The 27,822-nt window shown below is 39.6% G+C and overlaps 1 protein-coding gene across 1 annotated transcript in view; it reads left to right on the top strand.

The window, feature by feature from the left end:
• The window catches only part of IFT57 (intraflagellar transport 57), a 72,652-nt gene extending 55,850 nt beyond the window's left edge, over positions 1-16,802 (top strand). The window contains exons 7-11 of the mRNA XM_061133975.1: positions 10,104-10,175; positions 11,435-11,566; positions 12,876-12,938; positions 15,044-15,110; positions 16,079-16,802. Coding sequence (XP_060989958.1) covers positions 10,104-10,175; positions 11,435-11,566; positions 12,876-12,938; positions 15,044-15,110; positions 16,079-16,257 — 513 coding nt within the window. The 3' untranslated portion in view covers positions 16,258-16,802. The remainder of the gene's footprint in view (positions 1-10,103; positions 10,176-11,434; positions 11,567-12,875; positions 12,939-15,043; positions 15,111-16,078) is intronic.
• The last annotated feature ends 11,020 nt before the right edge of the window (positions 16,803-27,822 follow it).

The raw sequence follows: 27,822 nt of genomic DNA, 5'->3' as shown, positions 1-27,822 counted from the left end.
CTGAACTCTTCCTAAGTCATATGGTTAGTTCTTTGAACACTTAGAAAAATCCTGCTTCCACACCAAAAAGGTATACCACAGAAGACTTTAAGCTGCTGACAATTAAAGAAAAATCTCCCATTTAAAAATTCAAGGCAACCACATTCTGCAATTATCCTGCAACCTGGTGGGCATTTTTCATTAAGGAAGTAATTTAATCTCATGAAAAAATTATTTAATTTAATGTACAGTCTCTCTCTTTTTCTCTCTCACACACATACACACACGAATACATAAATGTGAGCAGTGATGAAGCTGAAAATTAATGTAACAGAACAGGAAGAATTGATTGCAAAACTGCTTGTGCAGAGTGGCAAAAAGCGGGAATGTGGATAATGTTCTGTCATTAAAGAAGGGCGTGTTCTGGGTGGAGGAGGGAAATATGCTGCTCATATCCTTACAGAGAGTATGATAAATTATTGACCTGTCCCAAAAATATTTGCTCTGGTGAACTTAGACACATGCAACTCCTTCTCTCAAGCAGCCTTCTCTGCCTCTTTCATTTAACCTGATTTCCTGCCGTCAGATTACCAGAGAATTTTGTCATTGGCTGCGGATGGGGTATTAAACATGTCACAGGAACATCAGCATTCCAGAGTGAAATCTTGAGACTGATCACTTTGGGACCGCAGCTCACCCTTGGCCGTATCTCTGTATGACTGCAACGACAGTTATCATTTTAATAACTAGGTCTGTCTCCTTCTAGTTAAAACACAGATGAGTTGTCCAGGCCTTCCAAACAGGGCCTTGCTGCCCAACTTCAGAGAGTGCGGTCTGCAGACAACCTCCAGCTGTAAGCTCCTTCAGTACAGAGCTGCCTAACCCAAGCTCATGCCCTGCCAGGGTAACCCACATCTGGCTTATGTGAGTTGTTCATAGTTTCTGACTTCCATAGATAATGCTGATTTGAAAATTCTTGAACATGTCATTTGGGGAAACATAGGTACACGTTTCTCCTATGGTTTCTACTAAGAGTGGCATTGCTAGGTCATAGTGTCTGCGTATGTTCAGCCTTAGCAGACCCTGCCAGGTATTGATAGTTTTTGAAAGTAATTATACTCCTTCCGGACTTGTCTGAAAGTTCCAGTTGCCCCCCCCATTTCCTTCAGCATTTGGTACAGTTTTAGTCTTTCTTATTTTAGTCATCATGGTGGGTTTCTTGTGATGTCTCATTGTCATTTTAATTTGCTTTTTCCTGATGCCTGATGAAGTCATGCCCCTTTCCATATGTTTATTTGGCAATTGGGTATTCCCTTTTGTCTTTTGCTATTGGGTTACCTGCTTTTTCTTTTGATTTATAGAAGTTTTTTTAATATACTCTGGACATGAGTCCTTTGTCAGATATATTACTATGTATTGTGAATATCTACCTTTTGGCTTTCTTATTGGTATACTGTGATAAAATGGCTTAATTGTAATATACCCAAAATGATCTGTTTTGGAGAGTGGAATATGGCTGATATTTGTGTTTCAATCTTTGTTTAAATAATCTTTATTTAAATCTAGGTTTAAGAATCTTTGCTTCCCAGTGTCACAAAGATAATCTCCTGTTTTCCTCTTGACTCTGTACTGTTTTACCTTTTTCAATGAGATCTGCAGTCCATCTAGCATTTATTCTTATATGCAGTGTGAGAGTGTAAGGCAGAACTCAAGATTTATTTGGTTTTCATATGTTTATGCAGTTGACCCAATTTATTAAAAAAATTTTTTTTACCAGTGCTCTGCTTTGTCATAAAAAGAGAACATATTTTTGTGGGTCTGTATCTGGACATTCTGTTTTATTTCATTGGTCTGTTTGTTTCAGTAGTATCTCTTAGATTTTATTTTCTGTTTTATTTGTTGCTGCTATTTAAAAATACATTTATCTATGTATGTGTGTATTTGTACACATCTCCAGCAAACTTGATAAAATCACTTATTCATTCTAACTGTCGGCCTGTAGGTTCTTTTGCATTTTCTGTGTATACAATTATATTATCTGCAAATAACATCCATCTTATTTCTTTCTTTATAAGCCTGAGCCCTTTTATTTCCTTTGTCTTGTCTGAAATATACTGATTAAGAATCCTAGTCTATGTTGGATATATGTGGCATTAGCACGGAGAAAGCTTTCACTATTTCAGGTTTACCATGAAGGATGATGTTAGCTTTATGACTTTTATAAATATCATAAGATAGGTTAAGGAACTTTCTTTTTTGTTCCTAGCTTGTTGAGTTATTATTATGATTGGTGTTATATTTTTTCAAGTGATTTCTTTATTTATCTGTTGAAATGAGCGTTTGATTTCTCTCTCCTTGTTTTCTCTCGTTATAGTGGTTTACTGAGTATTTAACTAACCTTGCCTTTTGGAATTAATGTCCCTTAATCATGTCATATTATCTTTTTGTATGTTACTGGATTCTGTTGGCTGTTAGGTTTTTATATCTCTACAAAAGACACTGATCTGTATTTTTTTCTTGTTTTTTAGAAATCTTTGTCAGGTTCTTGTATGATGCTCTGAAATTCTTATAAACAAGTTGGCAGTTGCCCTCCCTTTTTCTTCTATTTTCTGGTAGAGTTCACTTAAGGTTCTTGTTATTTCTTTCTTACGTGTTTGAGAAAACTCACTGATAACGCCATATAGGTATAGGAATTCCCTGGTGGCCCAGCTTCCACGGCTGAGGGCGCAGATTCAGTCCCTGATCGAGGAACTGAGTTCCCACAGGCCATGCAGCATGGCCAGAAACAGAACAAGACATACAGGTAAAGCATGTAGGTGGCTGTTTCTTTGTGAAAAAGTTTTTAATTGCATATGTTTATCCTAAAATGTTTCGTATTTTTTCATTATACTCATACTCTTGATATATAAATACATTCTTATAAAAATTCAAATATTAAAGGTAAAACTAAAGACTCCTTTAACCATCACCCCATAAAATTTTCAGTTGTGCTTTACTGCATTTCATCAGAGAAATGACATGATACCCTGTGGTGGTCTTTGCAGGTTTGGGCTCTACCCAGTTTGCCTGTGTGAGAGCTTGGGCAGTCTGCTTTGAAGTAGCCACATCTCAATATCCTCATGAAGTTTTTAAGAGAATCACATGTGATGATTTTAGAAACAATGTTTAACATAGGGCCTGACACATATAAAGCATTCCTTGAATATTAACATTGAAGTTGCTATTATTAGACTTTAAAAGGTCTCAGAATGGATGTAAGGTACATAGGATTTCCTCCCCAGAGTGATTTTTTAAAATTCCCAGAGAATGTGAATTCAGAGTTGAAACAAAGATTTAATAGGAAAAAATGGGTTAGGCACTTCTCATGGAGGGAGCCCATAAAAGCTGTTGTAAATGGTTTTATATTCATTAAAATAAAACTACAGAACCAGCACAATGAATGAAGATTTCATCACGAATTATTCATAACAGAACTGAGGGAGGAGCAATAAGAACAGAGGGAAAAGGTGGGACATACAACAGAAGTCACATTCTGTGATGGAACGCAGCTCAGGACATCAGGGCCCTGGGGCCCTGCCCCTGCCCTTGGGGACTGGAGCGAAAGGCGCCCGTGGATCAGTCAGCTGTGCCCTGGCATGGACTTTGCCTGAGCCCACAAGAAAACCATCCCAATACACGCGAAGGTGCCTTCCTTGGCTTCTCTATATCGAGAGTCTTTGGCACGATGCCTTTCCACACATAAAGAAGCTCAAACTTGGGTGGAGAAAAAAAAAAAAAAAAAACTGAGAGTTTGACATTTCACAAGTTGTAAATTAGTAAAACTTATACACAGATAAAAGTTCCATTTGCCATCCCTAGCTCATGTTTCAGACTCTTTTCCCTGCTATTTCAGAGAGGCGCTTTAAGTGCTAAGGTGGGAAAAAACAAAATGTCTGTAAGTATGCAAAGGAGATTGTTGAGGTGGTATTCTGTTGAAGTAAAACCCAAAGATCTGTGGTCTTCCAGTCACCTTAGCTTTGTAACTAGATTGCATACATTTTGATTTTATGGTATACCGTGAGTCACCATCTGCAGAGATGTGATCACAGTTCTCCAGTTCCTGAAAAAGGGAGATACATAATTTGGTACGCAAGAGTTTGGAACAGGGAGGGGGATTATAGCTGCAGCAGTGCCTTTGCCATCTACCTCACAGTGACAGAATTACACACGAGATTTTGCATGAAAGGATTTGTGAAATAGAAGGAAAACCTAAAGAAATGATAGACTTTCTAAAAATAGGAAGTCTAAAGAAATGATATTCTAGGTCATTATTAGTTTTCTCATTTCCGTAGAGAGAAGAAATGTGCCAGGTTAGGCGCAAAGCTCGCCTTCGATAGCGATGAGAAATGGCGCCTGATAGACACGCGGAGCGCTTCGGAGTAGGTGGCCGTAACCTGCCGTCGTCCGTGTGACCCCACTTCACACGTAACAGCAAGAACTCCTGGTTTACCTTAGGTGCTCTTCGGTAGTTCATTTTATGACAAAGAAAAGCAGCATATAGTCTGTGCAGGAGGCACCGGCGTGGAATGCTTTCCACTTTCCGGACGTGAAATTTTGGAAAGGTCATTTAACCTGATTCTTTTTTTCCTTATAAAAAATTACGTATATATAGTCAGATTTCTGTATCACACACCACCCCCGAATCAGTGGTTTACAGCAATAGTGACGTACATTTCCTCTCATTCAAGACGCGCGTCTGCCGATGTGTGGCTCCGCGCGGCTCTGCTCGCGCGCTTTCCGTGTTTCCTGTTCTCAGACCCACAGGACAAGCCCGCTGTGGGGCCTGCCCGTCCCCACGGCTGAAGGAAGCGCGGGTGAGTGGACGACGCCTCCTGGGGCCTCTGCAGAGCCCCGGCACCGGCCGCGTCCGTCACCCCGCTGGCCGGGGGAGGGGCGTGGCCGCGGGCGGCGTGCGGGCGGCGAGGCGCGCGGCTCCCTCAGAGGCGCGCCGCTCCCTCAGAGGCGCGCGGCTCCCTCAGAGGCGCGCCGCTCCCTCAGAGGCGCGCGGCTCCCTCAGAGGCGCGCGGCTCCCTCAGAGGCGCGCGGCTCCCTCAGAGGCGCGCCGCTCCCTCAGAGGCGCGCGGCTCCCTCAGAGGCGCGCCGCTCCCTCAGAGGCGCGCGGCTCCCTCAGCCAGCGGGCCACGCACCCGTCCCGGGAGGGCGCGGCGAGAGGGCGGGGCAGGGGACACGCGAGGGTGCTCTCGGACGAGGGCGGTGGTTAGCGCGCCTCCTGGCCGGCTGGTTCTCCCTTATTTAAGAGTCGCTGTTACTGTAACAGTTCTTACTCTTCCTCATGCGGAGGACCGGATCCTAACAAATCGTTGAAACCTGTATTCTCCATTCTTACCACAAGCCTCTCTAAAGTCTTTAGCTCTCTCAGTCGCACTTTTTAAAGCTGTGTGTTCATGTTGTGGGACCTCCCAGGTGGCTCAGTGGTGAAGGATCTGCCTGCGACTTAGGAGACACAGGTTCCATCCCTGGGTGGGGAAGATCCCCTGGAGAAGAGAATGGCAACCCGCTCCAGTACTCTTGCCTGGGAAAGCCCACGGACGGAGGAGCCTGGTGGGCTGCGGTCCATGGGGTCACATAGAGTCGGGCGTGACTTGGCGACGAACATAGTAACACGTGTGTACATCTCCAAGTAGTGTATCCTCGACTTTTGCTTTGAGCTTTATGAAAACGTTATCATACTATGTTGTTTTTAGGAATGAAATGAATGTTGCAGAATTAGTTTAAATTGTCCTCTACTGTTAGATATTTAGAGAGTGTTCTGCTATTTTACACAGAGTTTATACATTGACCTTTGTGTGTATCCCCAATTATTTCCTTGGGAATAATTTCTAGAGGTGAAATTGCTGGGTTAAAGTGTAGGAACACTTTTATAAGGCTTTTATAAAAATAGTTGTACGTCAGGACATGTGTCCATCTCAAAGATTTTAAGAAGACAAGCATTCAAATTTGCCTGGCAGATAATTATAGATCATTACTAGTTTTCCACTTTAAAAGGCAATAAGAATACACAAATGTCCCATTAGCTGATCAAATTAGAAAGTCCCAAACCAAATTCCTCAGTATTTCTGACTCCCTGAAATCGGTTCTGTTCCTGTCACAGTGATTGTACTATGCTCTCAGTTCCTAAGACTGGAAACCTTGCTGACATCTGTCTACTTGCCCGCCTCCCCTTCAGCCACCTCACACTTCCCCTGGGTCAGTGATCAGATAGTCTGTGTCTGCAGTGTCGCTGGGACCCGCCCCTTCCCTTCCACTCTCGCAGGCACTGCTCTGATGAAGCCCTGCTGGTCTGTCCGTGGACCAGGACACAGCAGCTTAATTGGCCTGCTGCCTGCCTTCAGTCTCTTACCTTGCTGCTCAGCCCTTCACTCTGTTACTTTCTCAAAACACAGACTTGTCTTTAAAACTGAAACCAAAAGTCTGATAGCTCTCCATTATCTCTACAAGATAAAACCCACACTCCCTAATTAAAGCCCTGGATCTAATTTAACCTGCCATCTCCAGCTTTGTTTCCTTGTGATTCAACCACCCCACCCCAGCCCGCCCTAAGGACTGTGTGTGTTATATTCTAGCCGGCCTGGGCTACTTGTGCTCTACATATTTTTCTGTTTTCCCTTGTTCTCGTTACTCCCTCAGCCTAAAATACTGTTCCTCTCCCCCTCCTCTTCAGCAAGCTGAAATGCTGCTACTCATGTTTCAAGGTTCCAATGAAATGCCAGCTCCTCCATGGAGCTTACCATCAATGTAAGTTATTATAGTCACACACAGATAAGTCAAGCATGTTTGCTTCTCTCAAAATACTTTGAGTATCAAAACATGAAAAAAAAAAATACATGTTTTAAACATTTGCTGGATAGAAAACAATGCGAGGTAGAAAAAAGTAGAACACAAAACTATTTTAAACACCAGTTACACTAAATTTTAAATGTACGTATAAATATATGTGTATGTTTATACATTTATGTATGTTTATATATACACACATCTACATATATATCTATTGACAGAGAGAGAGACTGATAGGAATACTTGAGCTTGATGTTTATTAAGCTTCTGACTTTTTTTTTTTAATCAGGCAGGATGAGTACTTCTTTACAAAATTATTATAATGATACTTGTTAGGTTCATTATCTTTCATCAAGATGCTTGCTTGAGCTTAAACGGGTTTCCATTTTGAAACTTAACTGTCTTAGGTCTAGTTGCAGGAGGCCAGCCAGTTGCTTCTCCTTCTTTCTCCCGTGTTGACTGGCTTAGTTGGAGGGGCCTGTTTCCTGGTCACGTCCGTCTAACCATAGTCATAGGTTGTGAGCAGTCCCCTCAACTATACAATAAAGGCATTTCTCTAGATGACTGTTTGATGGGTGAATTGGTGATCTTCAAGGTTCTTTCCACGCTCTGTTTTCTGAGATACTTTCCACTCATGAGACAGAAAAAATGTTTAAGGACACAGGAAAGTGCTGTTTGTTCTCTGCTCTAGGGTTTCCCTGGTGGTTCAGGCAGTAGAGAATCTGCCTGCAACGCAGGAGACCCAGGTTTGATCCCCGGGTCAGGAAGATCTGGAGAAGGGACTGGCTTCCCACTCTCGTATTCTTTCCTGAGGAGCCTGGCAGGCCACAGTCCATGGGGTTGCAGAGTTGGACACAACTGAGCAACAGACACTTCTTTCACTAGCGCCTTCACTGGTGTCAAGCAGCCAGTGTCCCCCTTTACTAACTCTGAGCTGCCGAAAGATACTGTGTGGGGATTAGTGCACTGGGCCCCTGGTCCAGATGCACCGCTACCTCTGGGGCCGTGGACGCGGCCCTTTCTGTCGCCGGGCGTCTGTTTGCCTGTCTGTGGCATGATGACCGTCAGGCTAGATGCCCTTTGAGCTTCTTTGCAGATGTAATGTAATTTCATAATTGATACGTGTGAAATACCCAAGGATTTTTTACCACATAATCACAGGCACATGTTTCAAAGTTAAGAAATCATTAAAATGGAACTATTCACAAAAGAGTTTTTCCTTCATAAAGTGGTGTAGGTATAAAATGGGAGCAGGAAGGGAGAAAATGCAGAAAGGTATGTGTGATTGAGGGATAGCCTGTCCCCATCACTTACTTCAACTCACCTTAATATTTTTTCTCTTTTGATGAATATTTCTCAAGTCTTAAAATTGTTACCTTTAGTAATATAAATCAAAAATTTTGAGAATCTCTTCTAGGAAATTAAAATGTTGGGATAGATCTTAAATATGCACACAAATTTAGATCAGTCTAGAAGTAGAAGAATATGTCTCAAATATATGAACTCTAATAATCATTATAGATATTTCTTAAGAGAGAGACTCTGAAGTCTAAACAAGAGAGCCCCATTTTAATTTCAAGGGACAAACGAACATTTGATATGTGGCGCTTGATTCCAGTGTCAAGTTCAAACTACCTTACGGTTGCACTCGTTTCACATGCTAGCAAGGCAATGCTTAAAATCCTTCAAGCTAGGCTTCCGCAGTATGTGAACCAAGAACTTCCAGATGTACAAGCTGGATTTAGAAAAGGCAGAGGAACTAGAGATTAAATTGCCGACATCCACTGGATCATAGAAAAAGCAAGAGAGTTCCAGAAAAACATCTGCTTCATTTACTACACTAAAGCCTTTGTCTGTGTGGGTATAACAAACTGTGGAAAATTCTGAAAACGATGGGAATACCAGACCACCTTACCTGCCTCCTGAGAAACCTGTATTCAGGTCGAGAAGCAAGTTAGAACCGGACATAGGACAACGAACTGTTTCAAAGTTGGGAAAGGAGTACATCAAGGCTGTATATTGTCACCCTGCTTATTTAACTTATATGCAGAGGACCTCATGTGAAATGCTGGAATGCATATATCACAAGCTGGAGTCAAGACTGCTGGAAGAAATATCAACAACCTCAGATATGTAGATGATATTCCCCTAATGGCAGGAAACAAAGAGGAACTAAAGAGCCTCTTAATGAAGGTAAAGAGGAGAGTGAGAAAACTGGCTTAAAGCTCAACATTCAGAAAACTAAGATCATGGCATCCGGTCCCATCACTTCATGACAGATATATGGGGAAACAATGGAAACAGTGAGAGACTTTATTTTCTTGGGCTCCAAAATCACTGCAGATGGTGATTGCAGCCATGAATTAATTCTTCCTTGGAAGAAAAGCTATGACAAACCTAGACAGCGTATTAAAAAGCCCAGACATCACTTTGCTGACAAAGGTACATCTAGTCAAAGCTGTGGTTTTTCCAGTGGTCATGTACAGTTGTGATATTTGGACCATGAAGAATGCTGACTGCCAAAGAATTGATGCTTTTGAACTGTGGTGCTGGAGAAGACTCTTGAGAGTCCTTGGACTGCAAGGAGATCAAATCAGTCAATCCTAAAGGAAATCAACCATGAATATTCTTTGGAAGGACTGATGCTGAAGCTGAAGCTCCAATATTTTGGCCACCTGATACAAAGAGCCAATTAATTGTACAAAACCCTGATGCTGGAAAAGATTGAAGGCAAGAGGAGAAGGGGACAATAGAGGACGAGATGGTTGCATGGCATCATCAACTCAACGGACATAAGTTTGAGCAGACTCTGGGAGGTGGTGAAGGATGGGGAAGCCTGGCGTGCTGCAGTCCATGAAGTCACAAAAAGTTGGACATGACTTAGCAGCTGAACAAAAACTTGATTCCAGAGTTGCTTCTGTTATATATAATTGTTTCTGTTTAAACAAGTATTTCTTTTCTAGTAATTAGGTTTTTTTTTTTTTTTTCCATTTTGATGGGTAGTCATAAATATTAACCACCAGCAGTGCAGGGATAATTTATATTCAAATTGTCAGACATCACTCTGTGAACACATAAAATAGTTTACATTTACATTTATTTAGAACCGTTTATCCTGAAGTGCTCTACACATATTTCTTTATAATCTGATTGCAAGCTATATATATAGGCCTCTCCTACCTGAAATAGAACAGCAACCAAAGTAATTAAAGAATGCAGCTTCAAAGAAGTAGAAGAAAGAAGGAAATGTGTGTTTTACTTTCTCCTCTATGCTCTTATCCCTACAGGATTGGAGAATCCACGTTGACCAAATGCACCAGCACAAAAGTGGGATTGAGTCTGCTCTAAAGGAAACCAAGGTATGTGAATCACTTCCGATGAGTCCGTGAGTCCATTTATTCATCCGTGAAGCACCTGTTAAGGGGAAACATGAAAGAAAAATGGCCCAGGCCTTACCTTTGAGGAGTTTACTGATCAAATATACCATATTATATTTCAACAGCCCTAAGATTTAAACCAACTAAAGAAAGGTAACTATTTAAAAGGGGTGTGTGTGTGTATATACATATATAGTTTATTGCATACCTTAGATATAGTTTATTTATATATGTAGGTGTGTTAGAATCATTTCATCATCCTTTCCTCTTTGAATCTCAAAGAATAACAGAGCGCCAGGCCAGCAATGCCTAGAACCCCGGGCGGGGTTCCAGGCCCGCTGCCCTGCCAATAATCGGGACTCTGGGAGACTGCCACAAGGAAGCCGCGCTGGTGTAAGGTTCTGGTCCCAGGCTGGAGCTATGAGCTTGGTCTGGCTTGAACAGTGTCAGTTTACTCCCCGCAGTCCCAGAGGCTGGAAGCCTGATGTCCAGACGCCAGCACGACCAGGCGGTAGGGAGGGCGCTGCTCCCAGCCCGCGCGCGGCCACTCACTCGCTGTGCCTCACGTGGGAGGGGAGCTGTGGCGCCTCTTGTCTTGTATGACACCGGTTCTGTGGGCTCCGCTCCGATGACCCCGTTCACTCAAAATCACCTCCTCAAAGGCCCCAGCACAGTCACTTGAGGGGAGGTGGGGGAAAGGGAGGCCTCAACATGTTAATTTCGGAAAACACAACTCAATCATAGCGAGACTGCTCATGCCAAAGGATGCGTCTGCTGTAGAACCCCTTTCTTCCTCTGGATGCCACTCACAACGGGCATCTTCCTTGCGTCACCCAGTGATGTCACTGCAGACTAGAGCTATAAGTTTAATGATCTACTTCCAGATGCAGTAGTCCAGTCATCCTTGAATTATGCTTGTAAGAAAATCATGTTATTCCTTTACCTACTTTGATTGTGAACTTTAAAGCAAATTCCACTCACATACATTTTGGATTTGCATAAGGATAAATAAATCAACCAACACTACCAGGTGCTTTTTAATTTTAACATTCTGCAACGTGTGACTAAAATAATTCTCATTGCAGACTTTTTTGTTACCGAAAATTTCAAACTGTTTCGTCTTTTTCATTTGTGACTAAGAATTTGTGGGCTGAACGGAGGGAGATTTAACCCATTTAAAACTACTTTGGAAAAACATATCTGTGCATTCTTTGCCTATTAAAATTTCATGAAATTTCTAGGGATTTTTGGACAAACTTCATAATGAAATTAGTAGGACTCTGGAAAAGATCGGCAGCCGAGAAAAGTACATCAACAGTCAGCTCGAGCACTTGGTTCAGGAATACCGCGCAGCTCAAGCCCAGCTGAGCGAGGTGAGTGAAGAGTGACACCCCGGGCCCGTTCCGGTCCGTGACTCTGACCCCCAGACCCGAAGCAGCGCTTCTCTTCTAGGGGGCCGTGCAGTGCTTTTCACAAACAGCACCCGGTAATTCTCTGCCCAACTTAGGAAGCCGATGGAACTTGTCATCTCCATTTTACCTGTCCTAGAAATGACATCCTAGGAGTCTTTAAAATGCACTTCTTCGTCTGATTGAACTAAGAGAAGTTGTATATTCCTTAGAAAAGGGACCGAGTGTCAGGACACCTGGTTTTGTTGCTAAGCCTGCTGCGGATTGACTGTCTGAGCAGGAGGAGGTAGGGGAGTATGCACTTACGTGTGTCAGGGAGCAGAGACAGCCTTGCCACGATGGCTTACAACCACACAGTAAGGCATGGGAAAGCGCGACACCGTCAAAGACCGCAGTTTAATTAATTAAATGAGCAAATTTTTTGATCCTTTCAAAGTTTTAGAATTTCAGCCAAAAATAAAAACCTTCAGCCTTTGAAAGCAGCCGCGCTTTCTTCCAGCCCAGGAATCTAGTGGCTTTTCTCTGGGATTTATGCTCCCCACTGTCCTGATGCTGAGGAGGACCTCTAAGGACATCTACAGGTGTCAGCTGACGGCAGACAAGGTTGGGAGGGGAAAAGAATGGAAATAAACTGGAGATACTTCTGTTTTAATACTTTTAGGAGTTCTCAAGGACGAAGCAGAAACTAACCTTCACATTTTTTATTGTTTGTTTAATTAACTGTTCACACTTATACACACGTATTCATGGATATTTTTACTTTTAAAATGCTGTAAAAAGTCTCTGCTTAAAGCCACCCTGTATCTCTTAAACACTGACACTAAATCACTGTTAAATTAGTTCCCAAGAACATATTCTGTATTGTCATACTGCTTGTTAAATCTTACTAATTACTGATTCTGATGCTCTGTTGTTTTTGAGAACGAGTTGTCTCTGCATAGCAGGCAGATTAGATCAACCAAGAGCCATTGTCTAAACTGTTTAGGAATGGCTGAGGACAAATTTTTATTGTGAATCGTGGCCCTGTGTGTTACACAGTCAATATATGATGATTAAGGTAGTTCACCCTTATGTAGTGTTTTCATTAAATACATGGAGCCTATTAGGGACATTAAAATAGCTGCTGTTAGAATGTCACTTTTCACAAATGTACTCACAGACGAGGAGGGGGTTGTCATAAAGTGATATGCAGAAACTGTAAGTACAAAGAGGTCATATTGAAGTAATCTGCTTGTTTTGATTTTGCCATTAAACAAAATGTTTTCTCCCTCAGGCACGGGAGCGTTACCAGCAGGGAAACGGTGGAGTGACTGAGAGGACCCGACTCCTGTCCGAGGTACGCACTGTTCCCCCAGACTCTCCCCCGTCCGCAGGGCCTGCTGTTGGCAGCCACGGGCGGTTTGATACGGCTGCAGCCATGGCTGTGGACTTTAGTCATTGCTTCCTGTGGCTCTAAGTCCTTTTCTTCAGGAGAAAAATCCCTAAATTTTCTTTCCAATGAGTCAGTTAGGTATTTATATGCCTACTTATTCCCACAAAATGCCTAAAATTGTTTTACTAAATGTAACATAAAACATGCTGATAATATTAGCACATTTTTAACCTTCCTTAATCTTTTTAAAAACGTAATAATTATAATTAATATATAGAAGAGTAAGTAAAATATTTACTTAAATGTCTATAGTAAATTTTAATGTTAGTATTTAAGATATAATTTTTTTTAATGATTGTTGTTGATAACTTGTACGTGATCCTATTTCTCTGTCCACAAATTGAGACGAGCATTTAACCCTTTCCCTTCTAATGACTTTTTAGAAGGGATTTTTAGAAGAGTCTAAAAAGAAGACTTTTTAGAATGTTTACATACATTGTTGTATTTACTTTCATCATTTTGCAAGAGACGGAAGACCTAATGTATATTAGTTATATTAATAATACATGTATTATATATTAGGTCTTACCTTTAAATATATGTGTGTGTGTGTGTGTGTATATATATATATTAATAATATATACTCCCACTTCTTACTGAAGAGCTGAGAGGAAAAAAGACCTGACAAGATCAGTAGCCAGTGTGGGACTAAAGTCTAAGACTGTCTTTGGATACACTCAAGTATATTGTTACAAACTTTTCTGTACAGTGGGCTTCCTAGGTGGCTCAGTGGGTAAAGAATCCGCCTGCCAGTGCAGGAGACACAGGAGATGCGGATTCAGTACCTGGGTTGGGAAGATCCCCTGGAGGAGGAAATGGCAACCCACTCCAGCATTCCTGCCTGGAGAAACCCATGGAGAGAGGTGGGCTGTAGTCCGTGGGGTCGCACAGAGTCTGACACGTCTGAGCAAAGTGATCACACACACACACACACATTTCTGTGCAGTAGAATTAAGCTTTTTTTCCTGGAGATTATTTGAGGAGTAAATAGTTATTTTAAAATAATACAAAATATTACTTTAGAAATATTTAGACTCCAGTCCTGTGGTGCTTCTAGGCAGATAAAACATTATACAGAACTAAAGTGCTCACTTCTGTTAGGTAAATTAACGCTGGAAGGGAGTCCAGGGAACCATTTAGTTTTTTCGGAGTATGTAGTTATCCCCAGTTGTAACATTTCAGATGCCTGAACAAAATTAATTTGCTTTACTTGGATGTGCAGTTTATTCCCAAGGAAGTTTTTACTCACCAGTATGATCAAAAAATAAAGACTACTAAGTTACAATAATTATGGTTTGGTTCTAGATTGTATCAAAAACTTTTCAGTTTTTTAAAGGTGATGCTTTCTACCAATATTAATGCTAAGTTTGGAATTTTGCTAATAACAGAGACTATGGTACAATTTTGAGTATGATGTAGACCATTTATAAGGGCCAGCATGGCAGCACAATATGCCTCTTGGAGTTCATGGTTTGGATAAAGCAGTTAGAATATTTTTACATATAGCCATATGGCATAAATGTTATTTTTAGTGTCCTATAGAGAAAGAGGTGGCATATTCTCTTACAAAACTATAATATTAAGAAAGCTACCTAGTAAATCTTTAGAATTCACAAAGCCTTTAGGATGTTTATGGTATTTTAATTAATAACTAGTCATTAGAGACTTGCATGGTAGATGCTGTGAGATAACTGCAAGGCTTCAGTGCTTAATGCCTAAAAAAAAAAAACAACTTAGATCTTTTTCATTCTATCATGTTACAACCTGAGACAGTTAATGAGAAAGTAATTTGGTGACGTTTAACAATAGGAGCACGCTTAGAAGATAAAAAGCTTAGCATGTCTGCACACTTTATCTTATTGTTCAAATTATGTCCAGGATACTGCTGATATCTTTGTATCCCTTTATGTGTGTATTATGTCTGAATTATTTGTCTTAATACATCATTGAAAAATGTGGAAGTTTCTTCAAAATCGAGCACTCATGAGAGCTTTTGTTCTCAATGAAAGGTCACAGAAGAGCTAGAAAAGGTGAAACAAGAAATGGAAGAAAAAGGCAGCAGCATGACTGATGGTGGTAAGTACACACTGATTTTAAGAAGAAAATGAGCAGAAGTGTCTCTCCTTAAGAAATGTATTTTTAAGAAGGTATTAATAAATAGGAAGTCTCCTTTTTAAAATGAATTTGTTTGAAGGAGGGGTACATGATGCAAAAATGATGTCTGATAATCAGGATACTATTTCCCTTATAAATGAGCTGAGAAGAGTCATTTTTACTATCATTCAGGATTTTATTCAAACTATATCTGTTCAGAAATAGGGTAGAAAATATTTAAATATACACTTTGATATGCCTGTTTAAAAAAGGAATGTTTTGTTATGTTTTCATCCAGTGAGAGTCATCATTCCATTTTATAGTACAAAAACACTCAGTGTAGGTGGTGATGTGATGACTCACCGTCAGTAGGCCTGATGGGCAAGGGTCAGATAGGGAAGAATTAATATTCCGACAGTAATCATCCTCCTAGTTACTTTGATGTGGCCTGGTGGTGATTGCCCAAAGGCCTTTCTATGTTCTAGAAAGATTTTAGCGTTCTAATGGTATATACTTGAGTGATCGTTCAAAAGGTGATGTATAGAGGGTTTGCAGTATGTTTGAATGAGCCCATCAGCTGTGTGTCAAAGTCATTCTTTCTTCCCTTTGTATCCTTTTTTTAATCTCCTTTCTCCCACAGTATCCTTTTTTCCTTAGATAAATATATTAGCCCATTAAAAAATACTGAAGAAATCATTATATTCCCCTTTAGCAACTCTTCCTCTAGAAAAGAAGTTCAGCCTCAGTACATCAAATGCTACATCATTTCCCAGCCTAGAAATTTCAGGTGTTTAAAATGCCACAGCAAAACTGTGAATGTCAGTAAATTGTTGGCTATGTTTTTAACCCTATTTTTGGCTTAAGACAAGGTGAGGAAAATGTCATAGCATTCTGTAATAAACTGATGCTCCAAATGAAAGCCTGCATTCCATGCTGTTTCCGTCCTGCAGCCCCTCTGGTGAGGATTAAACAGAGCCTCACGAAGCTGAAGCAGGAAGCCGCTCAGATGGACGTCAGGGTCGGGGTGGTGGAGCACACGCTGCTGCAGTCGCAGCTGAGGGAGCGGGCCGACATGACGAGGGACATGCATGCCGCCGCCGTCCCGGAGCCCGCGGCGGGCTCTTACTGAGGCATGCCGCTTCTCATGCTTCTGAGTATTGGCTTTTTATAGAAAAGCGTATTTCATGTTGCACAGATTACAAAGCACAGTTCTTCCTCTTAAAGCGTGTTGGCTATTTTTTTACATATATACACACATATTGTATCATGATGATTATGGATGGTCAGAACCTTTAAATTGAATATAATATTTAATAAAGTAATTTAAAATTCTCACTTTCAAAGCAGCTTTCACTGATCATTACATATAGTAAAGCCCTGACCTGGTGGCCCCCCCTTCTTACGGCTCCTTGCATGTGAGGGAGGGGAGCCTGGTGCAGAGCGGGTAGGACCCATGCTTTCTGCAGGGGCTGCTGGTGTCAGCACATGGACCTCTGGCGCAAGCGGCCCCTTCCATTTGGTACACACACAGTGATCTCCAGTGTTTCTGCTCCCAGATGCAGCCAGCAATGGCTGGGAATTCTTTCCAAAATTCCAAACTACCCTTGCCTCAACTTTATGGTTACGTAAAATTACATCTTTTTAAAACATAAGAATAAAACTTCAGTATCTTTATTAACGTTTGAAGTTTATTACTTATGACCATTTCATGACTAAGCTGATTTGATATCTACTATGATCTAAGGTTCCCTGATAAAAAATAAATATTTCAGTCATGTTTGATTATGTTCCTGTAGTGAACAGAAAGGTGTATACATTTCTCAGTTCTGCTTTTTTCTGTGGTGTCAGATACACTAAAGAGTCATTTTGCAGCAGAAGGAAGGATAGCAAGTTACGTCACAGTCGGCCTCCTGGTACTGGCAGCCTTTTACTACACAGCTTACTGAGCAACTTTCTCATCTGGGATTTCTAGATTGGTGACATAAGCAATGTGAAGGTGACCAGACTTGGAACTGGGGAATACTGATGAGATATGCTCAAACCAGAAGATAGCCCACACTTATTTTTTGAAAATAAGGAGGAAAAAAGGATCTAGTGATAAATTTTGATTAGAATACTATATATACATGTGTGTATGCATATATATATGTATGACAGAAAAAATAAAATTCCCTTCTTATTTTTCATTCTATTATTTCCACCCTGCTTTTTTTTTAGCCTTTACTTTCCATTTATATACCCTCACACACACAAATCTTTTTCTTTCAAACTTTCTAGTGTAAGATTATATTTAGATAAATCAGTATGCATAAACTTTTTTTACTCAAGAGTGAAAGTGAAAGTCACTCAATCCTATCTGACTCTTTGCGACCCCATGGACTATACAGTCCGTGGAATTCTCCAGGCCAGAATACTGGAGTGGGTAGCCTTTCCCTTTTCCAGGGGATCTTCCCAACCCAGGGATCAAGCCCAGGTCTCCCGGGTTGCAGGCAGATTCTTTACCAGCTGAGCTATCAGGGAAGCCCATTACTCAAGAGGGTGGCAATCAATACAATGGCAAAATCAGTTTATTTAATTTGGGATAATAGGTAGTTTGAAACTAAGTCCCACGTTTTTCCCTTCCTTTATGGTCATTGGGAGGCACAGAGTAGAAAGACCAAAACCTAACTTTTGGACCCACAAACTAACAGCAGTTTCCCTGGAACTTATTTGCATAGGTATTGTCATGGCTAAGTAGTAATGTGATGAATTCAATCAATGTAGAGACCCCTTCTAGATAAATGAGAGCTCTCCATAAAATGTACTTTTATTCAGAAACAAAGTGCACTCTTCATTTCATGCAAATGCAATAATCTAAGAACTCTTCCAATAACTAGTGTAAGCAACCTATTTTCACTTCCTTTGAAATAATCCAGGTTACTCAGGTTGGGACAGGTGGTCCTCCTCTCAGTTCCCATAGAGCCCAGTGAATAACAGAACTTACTGTACTATATTGTCATTATTTTTTCCTCCATCGTCTCTAATAGGTTGAGCTGCTTGAAGATAAGGAGAAAATCTTTCTTGTTTCTGTGTTCCTAACCAGGTCCTAGCACATAGGATGTGAGTTAGTAAGTGAATGGGTAGATGTATTGTGCAGTTCCAGAGTATGTTGCGGATCCTATTCTACAGCAGATTAATGTTATCAAGTCTAAGATCTGACACAGTTTCAAGATAGTAATTATAAATCATAGGTCCAGGATTGGAATTGGCAGCATTAGTATGAACTCATGGATTTTTCATAGATTTAGATTAATTGAAAATATAAATATTTATAGATATAGAAATACAAATACATACATACGTGTGTTTACTAGTTCTGTCCTCTAAGAGGGTCTAGAAACAGTGACAGTACAATAGCAATGAGAATACCTAGCACTCATGTCTTGGTTTCTAAATTTTCTACTTAATGAAAAAAAAAAACAGATTTCTTAGAAAAATTACTAATTCCTGGGTTGGGGCAGGGAAAGCACAGATGAGCCCGGAATTCTTTGCCAGATAGTCAGGACATGTGCAAAGAAGTGATGGGGATATGGCTAGAGGACGTGGACTGTAGAATATCATACTATCCAATCTGGGACAACTGAGCATCAAAGCAATTATAGTAATAAGTTATAACCCAGAGAATAAAACAACAAACTATGAATCCATACAGGTAGAGATAAATGAATCAACGGCAGAAGAGAAGGGTCCTCCTTACAGTACAATAACACCTAAAGTAAAAGAAATACGGCATTTAGAAATCACCATCTGGCGACTACCATGCAGGTATATCTCAGAGATACTGCAGCTTCAATCCCAGGCTACCACCATAAAGCGAATAACACAATAAAGTATATCACATGAATTTTTTAGTTTCCCAGAACATGTAAAGGTTATGTTCACAATAAACTGTAGTCTCTATTGTCTGCAATAACATTATCTTTTAAAACTATATTGTACTGTATTGTACATATTTTAATTAAAAAATACTTTATTGCTAAAAACTGCTAACCATCATCTGAGGTTTACAAGTCATAGTAATAGAATCAAGGCCCACTCATCAGGTTGTGAACAAGAAGTTTAACTGTGAATAAATTGTGTTCCTTCCCAGGATGGTTGAGAAAGGATAGACAGGAAGGAGGGGAGAAGAAAAGTCTCCACTTCTGCTGGGACTTTTTAAATAGTCAAGAAGGGAAACTACTCTTCAAGCAGAAAATTGAGAGGCAAATTTGGATAATAGCTAAGTATCATTCCATGATATCTTGAGTAGTAAATAAGAAGGAATTTGATGGAGGAAAAAAAGATCGCTAATCAGGGAATTTCCTGGTGTTCCAGTGATTAGGATTCCATGCTTCCACTGCAGAGGGCATGGGCTCAATGCCTGGTCAAGAACCAAGATCCCAAATGCCACATGGCATGGCCAAAAAGAAAAAAAAGATCACTGATCACATAATAATATAATAATAATAGTAAGCATTTGAAAAGTGAACTTTTCTTAATAATTACCCAAATGAAGCACAGAGAATGAAATAAGCAAATGCTGTTGGAAAAATAACACAACATCACTGGTAATTTGAACCGGCCTCAGTTTACTTCTTCATGTACATTGTTGTCTAGTCGCTAAGTTGTGTCCGACTCTTGGCGACCCCATGGACTGCAGTCCACCAGGCTCCTCTGTCCATGGAATTTTCCAGGCACAAATGCTGGAGCGGAATTTGCCATTTCTTGACAAATGCTAAAGCTAGTAGGTGAAAGTTTAATGAAAAACTGAGTATTTACATAATCTCAAAGCCCATAAGATATTCTACAGAGAGAAAAATCATGACTTGACAGTGGAGAAACCTGGGACATATCACTTTAAGGGACCAAATGCTAACATTACTAGCAGTGAAACAAGTAGATATCATGTTTCTCCTGAAAGGAGCACATATTCCTGAAAGTGTATGACTGTTAATAGTCATGAGAAAACATCAGACAAACTCAGTGGAGGGATGTTTCACAAAATGGCCTCTGTTCTTCAAAAACGTGTACTTGGGGCTGACTCACACTGCTCTATGGCAGAAGCCAGCACAATATGGTAGGCAATTATCCTCTAATTAAAATTAAATTTTAAAAAAATCAAGAGAGGCTGTAAAATTAAAAAAAATAATTACAAGGTCATGAAAAACAGACTGAGGAATTGCTCCAGATTAAAGGAGGTGAGAGAGACATAATGCAACAAACGAGTCAAGACTGAATACCAGTCCAAAACAAAACAAAACAAAACCTTTATTTGTTAGAAAAGGACATTACTGAGAGAGGTAAGGTTAAGATCTATAGACTGGATAATAGTGTTAAATCAACATTATTTTTTTATATTTGTGCTATAGTTATAAGGATGTCCTTTGTTTTGGCAATACAAGTATTTGGAGGCAAAGAAGCATCATGTCACCAACTTACTCTCAAATGGTTCAGGGAAAAAAATTGTATACTTGTGTGTGTGTTTCACACACACACATATAGAGAAGGAGAATGATTTTTAAAATGTGGTTAACTGTTAACATTTTGAGATTTGAGAGAATAATATATAGAAACATATAGAAATCCACTGTACATTTTTAGAGCTTTTCTATAAATCTGAAATTATTTCAAAGTATAAAGGTAAAAAAATGAAAAAAAAATGATGGTTCTTGGAAATGGTATGCTTTGTATAAAGTAAGTCTCCCTTTGATGCAAATAGGCAACTTGTGTGAATTGTATGACCTCTCCAATAAAATTATATGGCCTGTTGAACATGTCTTAAATTTACATAATCATTTATTCACTGATGAAGTAGGAACAACTTTCTGACACCTCTAAGGAACTGTTTCTCTACTGCCCTCTTAATTAACCTAGGTCAGCATTTCCCATGAGTTTAAACATAAGCAAATGTTTTTATAACCAGTAAATTTGAGAAGCATTAAACAAGTTTCATTTCCTTCAGGACTTCTCATCTACATTGTGAATCTGCAAGCAGCAAATGTAGTTCTATTTTTTTTTTTTTAAACAAATAATGTAACAGCAGAGACCCTCTTCACTGAGAATACCCTTTAAGAATGTAGATTTAGGTAAACTGCATGAAAAATCAGTATACACATCTTAGATTATTTTCCAACCTTTTATTAGAACAGGTGGACCTGTGAAGGAAGATGAGAAAACATGTAATTCTCTGATTCAAAACTCTTCTGTGTGACGTGGATGGTTAACAAGCATGGGTTTGAATGCTGAGGGTCAGTAGACTTTATGGATTTAGGAACCTTTGTAGAGAACCTAGGATTAAATGCCCAAATGATTTTCTTCTTAAAACTCTTTTCTGCCAGCCTGAAATGCTTTTTGTGTTTTCTTTAAAGCAGTCTTTGTTACAACAATGTGATTACAGTAGTTAGAAAAGATCCCCCCTATTTTGTGGTCAAATAGCAATCATTGTCAAAGCTTTACCTTTTTAAAAACTGAATGCGCCCAACAACCAAGTCATAATTCCTAAAACTTTATATTTGAAAAGGTGGCATGGTCTTTTAAAGGGTAAAAGCAATTTTGGATTCACTAGTTTGTTGTCATTTGACAAGTCTTTTTACAAATACAGGGAAGAGGAGGGCAAGAATCATCTTAATGTGTTCATCTTAGCATGTTCTAAAGACTACACCTCAAGCATTAGATTTCCATAAGTGGGTGCTTTCGATACAGACATGCAAACCTGTGATTTGCTGAGAAACCATTAGTACTTTATTTCAGGCCACCTTGGTCCACTCATACTTTGTCCTTGCACTGCTAAGAACTACAAGGACACTTTCCAGTTGCTCCTCAGATAGTGTCCTAGAGCTCATCAGCTGCTTTTTCCCATCCCCTATTTGAGAAACTATTGGATAAAATCTTTGTACACGACCCCTACTCTACGGGTCAGTAGTCAACAGCAAGTTATCACTTCCTTACCCTACACAGCATTCTCTAGGTTGGAAACCTCTGAAGTTCCTAAGTCTACTATGGAATCAAAATCAAATAGGCAACTTCTTAAAAAAAAAAAAAAAAAAAAACAATTTCCCAGCCCTCCTCTCCCTCAGTTCTTATTGCACAGGTCTTAGGTGGAACCTTGGGTGGTCAGAAATTTTAAAAAGCTCCTCAGGTGCCTTTGATGCAGCTAATCTAAGAACTCCTTTAAGGAATTACCACTCTAGAAACATTTCCTGGCTATGAGTAAACAGGTAAACACTACCTTAGATCCAAAAGGGTCTTCAAAGAGGATCTAAATTAGTGCTTCTTCTGTGAGTTATCTTAAAATTAAGCCCATCTGAAATGATTTTTAATAAAGTACCCTAGATTATTTCCCACTAGAGTTTAAGACATACTAATATTAAAAACTGTCTTTAAAAAATAGTAAAACCAAAGCTACGAAAGGTTAAGTGCCCTGCCCATTTAACAAACCAAGATTACAAACTGCACAGCTTTTTAAGTGATTCTTAACACAGTTTGGAGCAACTCAGGAGCTTCATGTTCACAGCCCCTGTCACCCATCCTGTCCCATCCAGAGCCCAACACACGATTATACAGTCAGATTTCCATTCATAGCCAAGAACTACTTTTTTCTCTACTCCCTATAGAAAGGCTTTGGCATCAACCACTGCATGGGGAGTCCAGACACCTTGATTCCAATCCCAACTTTTCTAGTAATTTCCTGCATGACTTTTAGAATGTTACTTATCTTCAGCATTAATTTTCTTCTTCTGAAAAGTTAGGAGTAGGACTAGCATATTCTGGATGCTTCCAGTTCTAAGACTGCATGATTTTAAATTTTGATAGGCTCACCTCGACTGTTTGTAGTAGCTTGCAATGGTGTACCAGCCCCTAAGAGCTCATTGTCAGAGATTCAGAAATTTTGAGAGTGGTTGTTAAACTGTTGGTAGCTTAAAATCAGCCCATAATGGGAGTATCTACACCATAGAAATAGGAAAACACTAAAAATCAGGGCTTAACAAAACAAAAAGACAAGAGGTGAAAAAGATGGCGGAGGCGTATGTGGACGTGGAGTACATCTCTCTCCACGGATACATCAGGAATACACCTTCAGACACAGAAGTGCATGCAGTTGAGTGCAGACAGGAGGACCTGATCAGTGGAAAAGAATATATAGAACCACGCAAAACTCAGTAGGACAAGAGAACTAGGGGGAAAAACAGGAGTGTTAGTAGGGCTGGACTGGCCCTCAGTGGGTGGGGGAACTGAAGCAGGGGTCTGATCCCCACATCAGGGCAACTGTCTGAGTCAGAGGAGAAACATTTAAGGCTGAGAGTGAAACAGCTGATCTGTGGCAGCCTAAATGGAATGAGAATCAGACAGTCCTTGCTGCAGCCATACACGCCCTGGACAGGAACGCTGGTCCCCTGGAAGGCGCAGTGGCTGGGAGCTGGAGTTTAGGGATTATGGAGCAACCCCAGGGCGAGAGCTGCTGTTGACTGTGGAGAGACGGATTGAAGGGATGTGAGGGAGGAGACTGTGGTGGGAAATGCCTGCGGAGGAAAGCCATGCAGCCATGGAAGCAAGGCGAACAACCTGAAAATTGTTGTTTCAAATTCAGAATAATGACAGTACAAATGATCAAAAACCTTGAAAACAAAATGGAGAAAATGCAAGAATCAATTAACAAAGACCTAAAAGAATTAAAGAATAAACATACAGAGACAAACAACACAATTACTGAAACTAAAAACACTCTAGAAGGAAGCAATAGCAGAATATCTGAAGCAGAAGAACAAATCAGTGAGCTGGAAGATAAAATGGTGGAAATAACTTCTGAAGAGCAGAATAAAGTAAAAAGAATGAAAAGAACTGAGAACAGTCTCAGGGATCTCTGGGACCATATCAAATGCACCAACATTCGAATTATAGGGGTCCCAGAAGAAGAAGAGAAAAAGAAGGGGTATGAGAAAAATTTTGAAGATGTTATAGTTGAAAATTTCCCCAACATGGAAAAGGAAATAGTCAATCAAGTCCAAGAGGCACAAAGAATCCTATACAGGATAAACCCAAGGAGAAACACACCAAGACACATACTAATCAAACAAAGACTAAACACAAAGAAAGAATATTAAAAGCAGGAAGGGAGAAGCAACAAGTAACATACAAGGGAAACCCCATATGCTTAACAACTGATCTTTCAGCAGACGCTCTGCAGGCCAGAAGGGAATGGCAGGGTATATTTAAAATACCGAAAGGGAAAAATCTACAACCAAGATTATTGTACCCGGCAAAGATCTCCTTCAAAATTGATGGAGAAATAAAAAGCTTTTCAGACAAGCAAAAGTTAAGAGAATTCAGTACCACCAAACCAGCTTTACAACAAATGTTAAAGGGACTTATGAGTCAAGAAATACAAGAGAAGGAAAAAGATCTACAAAATCAACCCCAAACAATTAAGAAAATGGCAGTGGGAACATGCTACTGCTGCTGCTGCTAAGTCGCTTCAGTCGTGTCCGACTCTGCGACCCCAGAGACAGCAGCCCACCAGGCTCCCCTGTCCCTGGGATTCTCCAGGCAAGAACACTGGAGTGGGTTGCCATTTCCTTTTCCAATGCGTGAAAGTGAAAAGTGAGAGTGAAGTCGCTCAGTCATGTCTGACTCTTTGCAACCCCATGGACTGCAGCCTACCAGGCTCCTCCATCCATGGGATTTTCCAGGCAAGAGTACTAGACTGGTTTGCCATTGTCTTCTCCAATGGGAACGTATATATCAATAATTACTTTAAATGCAAATGGATTAAGTACTCCAACCAAAATCTACAGACTGGCTGAATGGACACAAAAACAAGACCCATATATATGCTGTCTGCAAGAAACCCACTTCACATCTCAAGACACATATAGACTGAAAGTGAGAGGATGGAAAAACATATTCCATGCAAATGGGAAGCAAAAGAAAGCTGGAGTAGCAATCCTCACAACAGATAAAATAGACCTTAAAACAAAGAAGATTACAAGAGATAAGGAAGGACACTACATGATGATCAAGGGATCAATCCAAGAGGAAGACATAACAATTGTAAATATCTATGCACCCAAGATAGCAGCACCTCAGTACATAAGACAAACACTAACAGACATAAAAGGAGAAATTGACAGTAACACAATAATAGTAGGAGACTTTAACACCCCACTCACACCAATGGACAGATCATCAAAAAAGAAAATTAATAAGGAAACACAAGTCTTAAATGATACATTAGATGAGATGGATCTCATTGATATCTTCAGGACATTCCATCCAAATGCAGAAGAATACACCTTTTTCTCAAGTGCACACGGAACATTCTCTAGGATAGACCACATCTTGGGTCACAAATGAAACCTCAGTAAATTTAAGAAAATTGAAATCATATCAAGCATCTGCTCCTACCACAGTGCTATGAAACCAGATATCAATTACAAGAAAAAAACCCATAAGAAACACAAACACATGGAGATTAAACAACATGTTTCTAAATGACCAACAGGTTACTGAAGAAACAAAAAAGGAAATCAAAAAATTTCTGGAAACAAATGACAATGAAAACATAACAACTCAAAACCTATGGGGTGCAGCAAAAGCAGTTCCAAGTAGGAAGTTTATAGCAATACAATCCTACCTCAAGAAACAAGAAAAACATCAAATAGACAACCTAACTTTACACCTAAAACTGGAAAAAGAAGAACAAAAAACCTGAAAATTCATAGAAGAAAAGAAATCATAATGATATGAGCAGAAATAAATGAAAAAGAAATGAAAGAAACAATAGTAAATATTAATAAAACTAAAATCTGGTTCTTTGAGAAGATAAACAAAATTGACAAACCGTTAGCCAGACTCATCAAGAAAAAAAGAGAGAAGAATCAAATCAACAAAATTAGAAATGAAAAAGGAGAGGTTACAACAGACAATGCAGAAAAACAAAGGATTATAAGAGACTATTATGAGCAACTATGTGGCAATAAAATAGATAACCTGGAAGAAATGGACAGAGTCTTAGAAAAGTTCAATCTTCCAAGACTGAACCAGGAAGAAACAGAATTTATGAACAACCCAGTTACAAGCACTAAAATTGAAGCTGTGATCAAAAATCTCCCCCAAAAATAAAAGCCCAGGACCAGATGGCTTCACAGGAGAATTCTATTAAACATTTAGAGAAGAGCTAATGCCTATCCTTCTAAAACTGTTTCAAAAAATTGCAGAGGAAGGAACACTTTCAAACTCATTCTACAAGGCCACCCTCAACATAGTAAAGGCCATATATGATAAGTCTACAGCAAAGATTATTCTCAATGGTGAGTAACTGAAAGCATTCCCCCTAAGATCAGGAACAAGACAAGGGTGTCCACTTTTGCCACTATATTCAACATAGTTCTGGAAGTTCTAGCTACAGCAATCAGAGAAGAAAAATGAATAAAAGGAATCCAGAATGGAAAAGAAGAAGTAAAGCTCTCACTGTCTGCAGATGACATGATACTGTACATGGAAAACCCTAAGGTTAGTATCAGAAAATTAATAGAACTAACCAGTGAATTTAGCAAAGTTGTAGGATACAAAATCAGTACACAGAAATCACTTGCATTTCTATATACTAACAATGAAAAATCTGAAAGAGAAATTAAGGAATCAACCCATTCACCATTGCAACAAAAAGAATTAAATATCTAGGAATAAACTTACTTAAGGACACAAAAGAATGGTACACATGAAATTATAAGACACTAATAAAATAAATTAAAGACGACATAAACAGATGGAGATATATTCCTTGTTCCTGAGTAGGAAGAATCAATACTGTGAAAATGACTATACTACCAAACACAATTTACAGATTCAATGCGATCCCTATCTAATTACCAATGGCATTTTTCACAGAACTAGAACAGAAGATTTCACATTTCATATGGAAACACAAAAGACCCTGAATAGCCAAAGCAGTCTTGAGAAAGAAGAATGGAGCTGGAGAAATCAACCTTCCTGACTTCAGATTATACTACAAAGCCACAGTCATCAAGACAGTATGGTACTGGCACAAAAACAGAAATATATACCAATGGAACAAGTTAGAAAGCCCAGAAATAAACCCATGCATCTATGGATACCTTATTTTTGACAAAGGAGGCTAGAATATACAATGGAGCAAAAACAGCCTCTTCAGTAAATGGTGCTGGGAAAACTGGACAGCTACATGTGAAAGAATGAAATTAGAACACTTCTTAACCCCATACACAAAGATAAATTCAAAATGGAATAAAGACCTAAATGTAAGACCAGAAACTATAAGACTCTTAGAGGAAAACATAGGCAGAACACTCTATTACATAAATCAAAGCAAGATCCTCTCTGACCCACCTCCTAGAGTAACAGAAATAAAAACAAAAGTAAATGAGTGGGACCTGATTAAACTTAAAAACTTTTGCACAGCAAAGGAAACTATTAGCAAGGTGAAAAGACAACCCTCAGAATGAGTAAAAATAATAGTAAATGAAACAACTGACAAAGGATTAATTTCCAAAATATACAAGCAGCTCATACAACTCAGTAACAGAAAAACAAACAACCCAATCAAAAAGTGGGAAAAAGACCTAAACAGACATTTCTCCAAAGAAGACATACAGATGGCTAACAAACAAACACATGAAAAGATGCTCAACATCGCTCATTA

The sequence above is a fragment of the Dama dama genome, chromosome 31 (assembly GCF_033118175.1).
Source record: "Dama dama isolate Ldn47 chromosome 31, ASM3311817v1, whole genome shotgun sequence".
In the NCBI taxonomy this organism is placed as follows: domain Eukaryota; kingdom Metazoa; phylum Chordata; class Mammalia; order Artiodactyla; family Cervidae; genus Dama; species Dama dama.
Note: the sequence above shows the minus strand (reverse complement) of the source record. Positions and strands in the feature narration are given on the sequence as shown.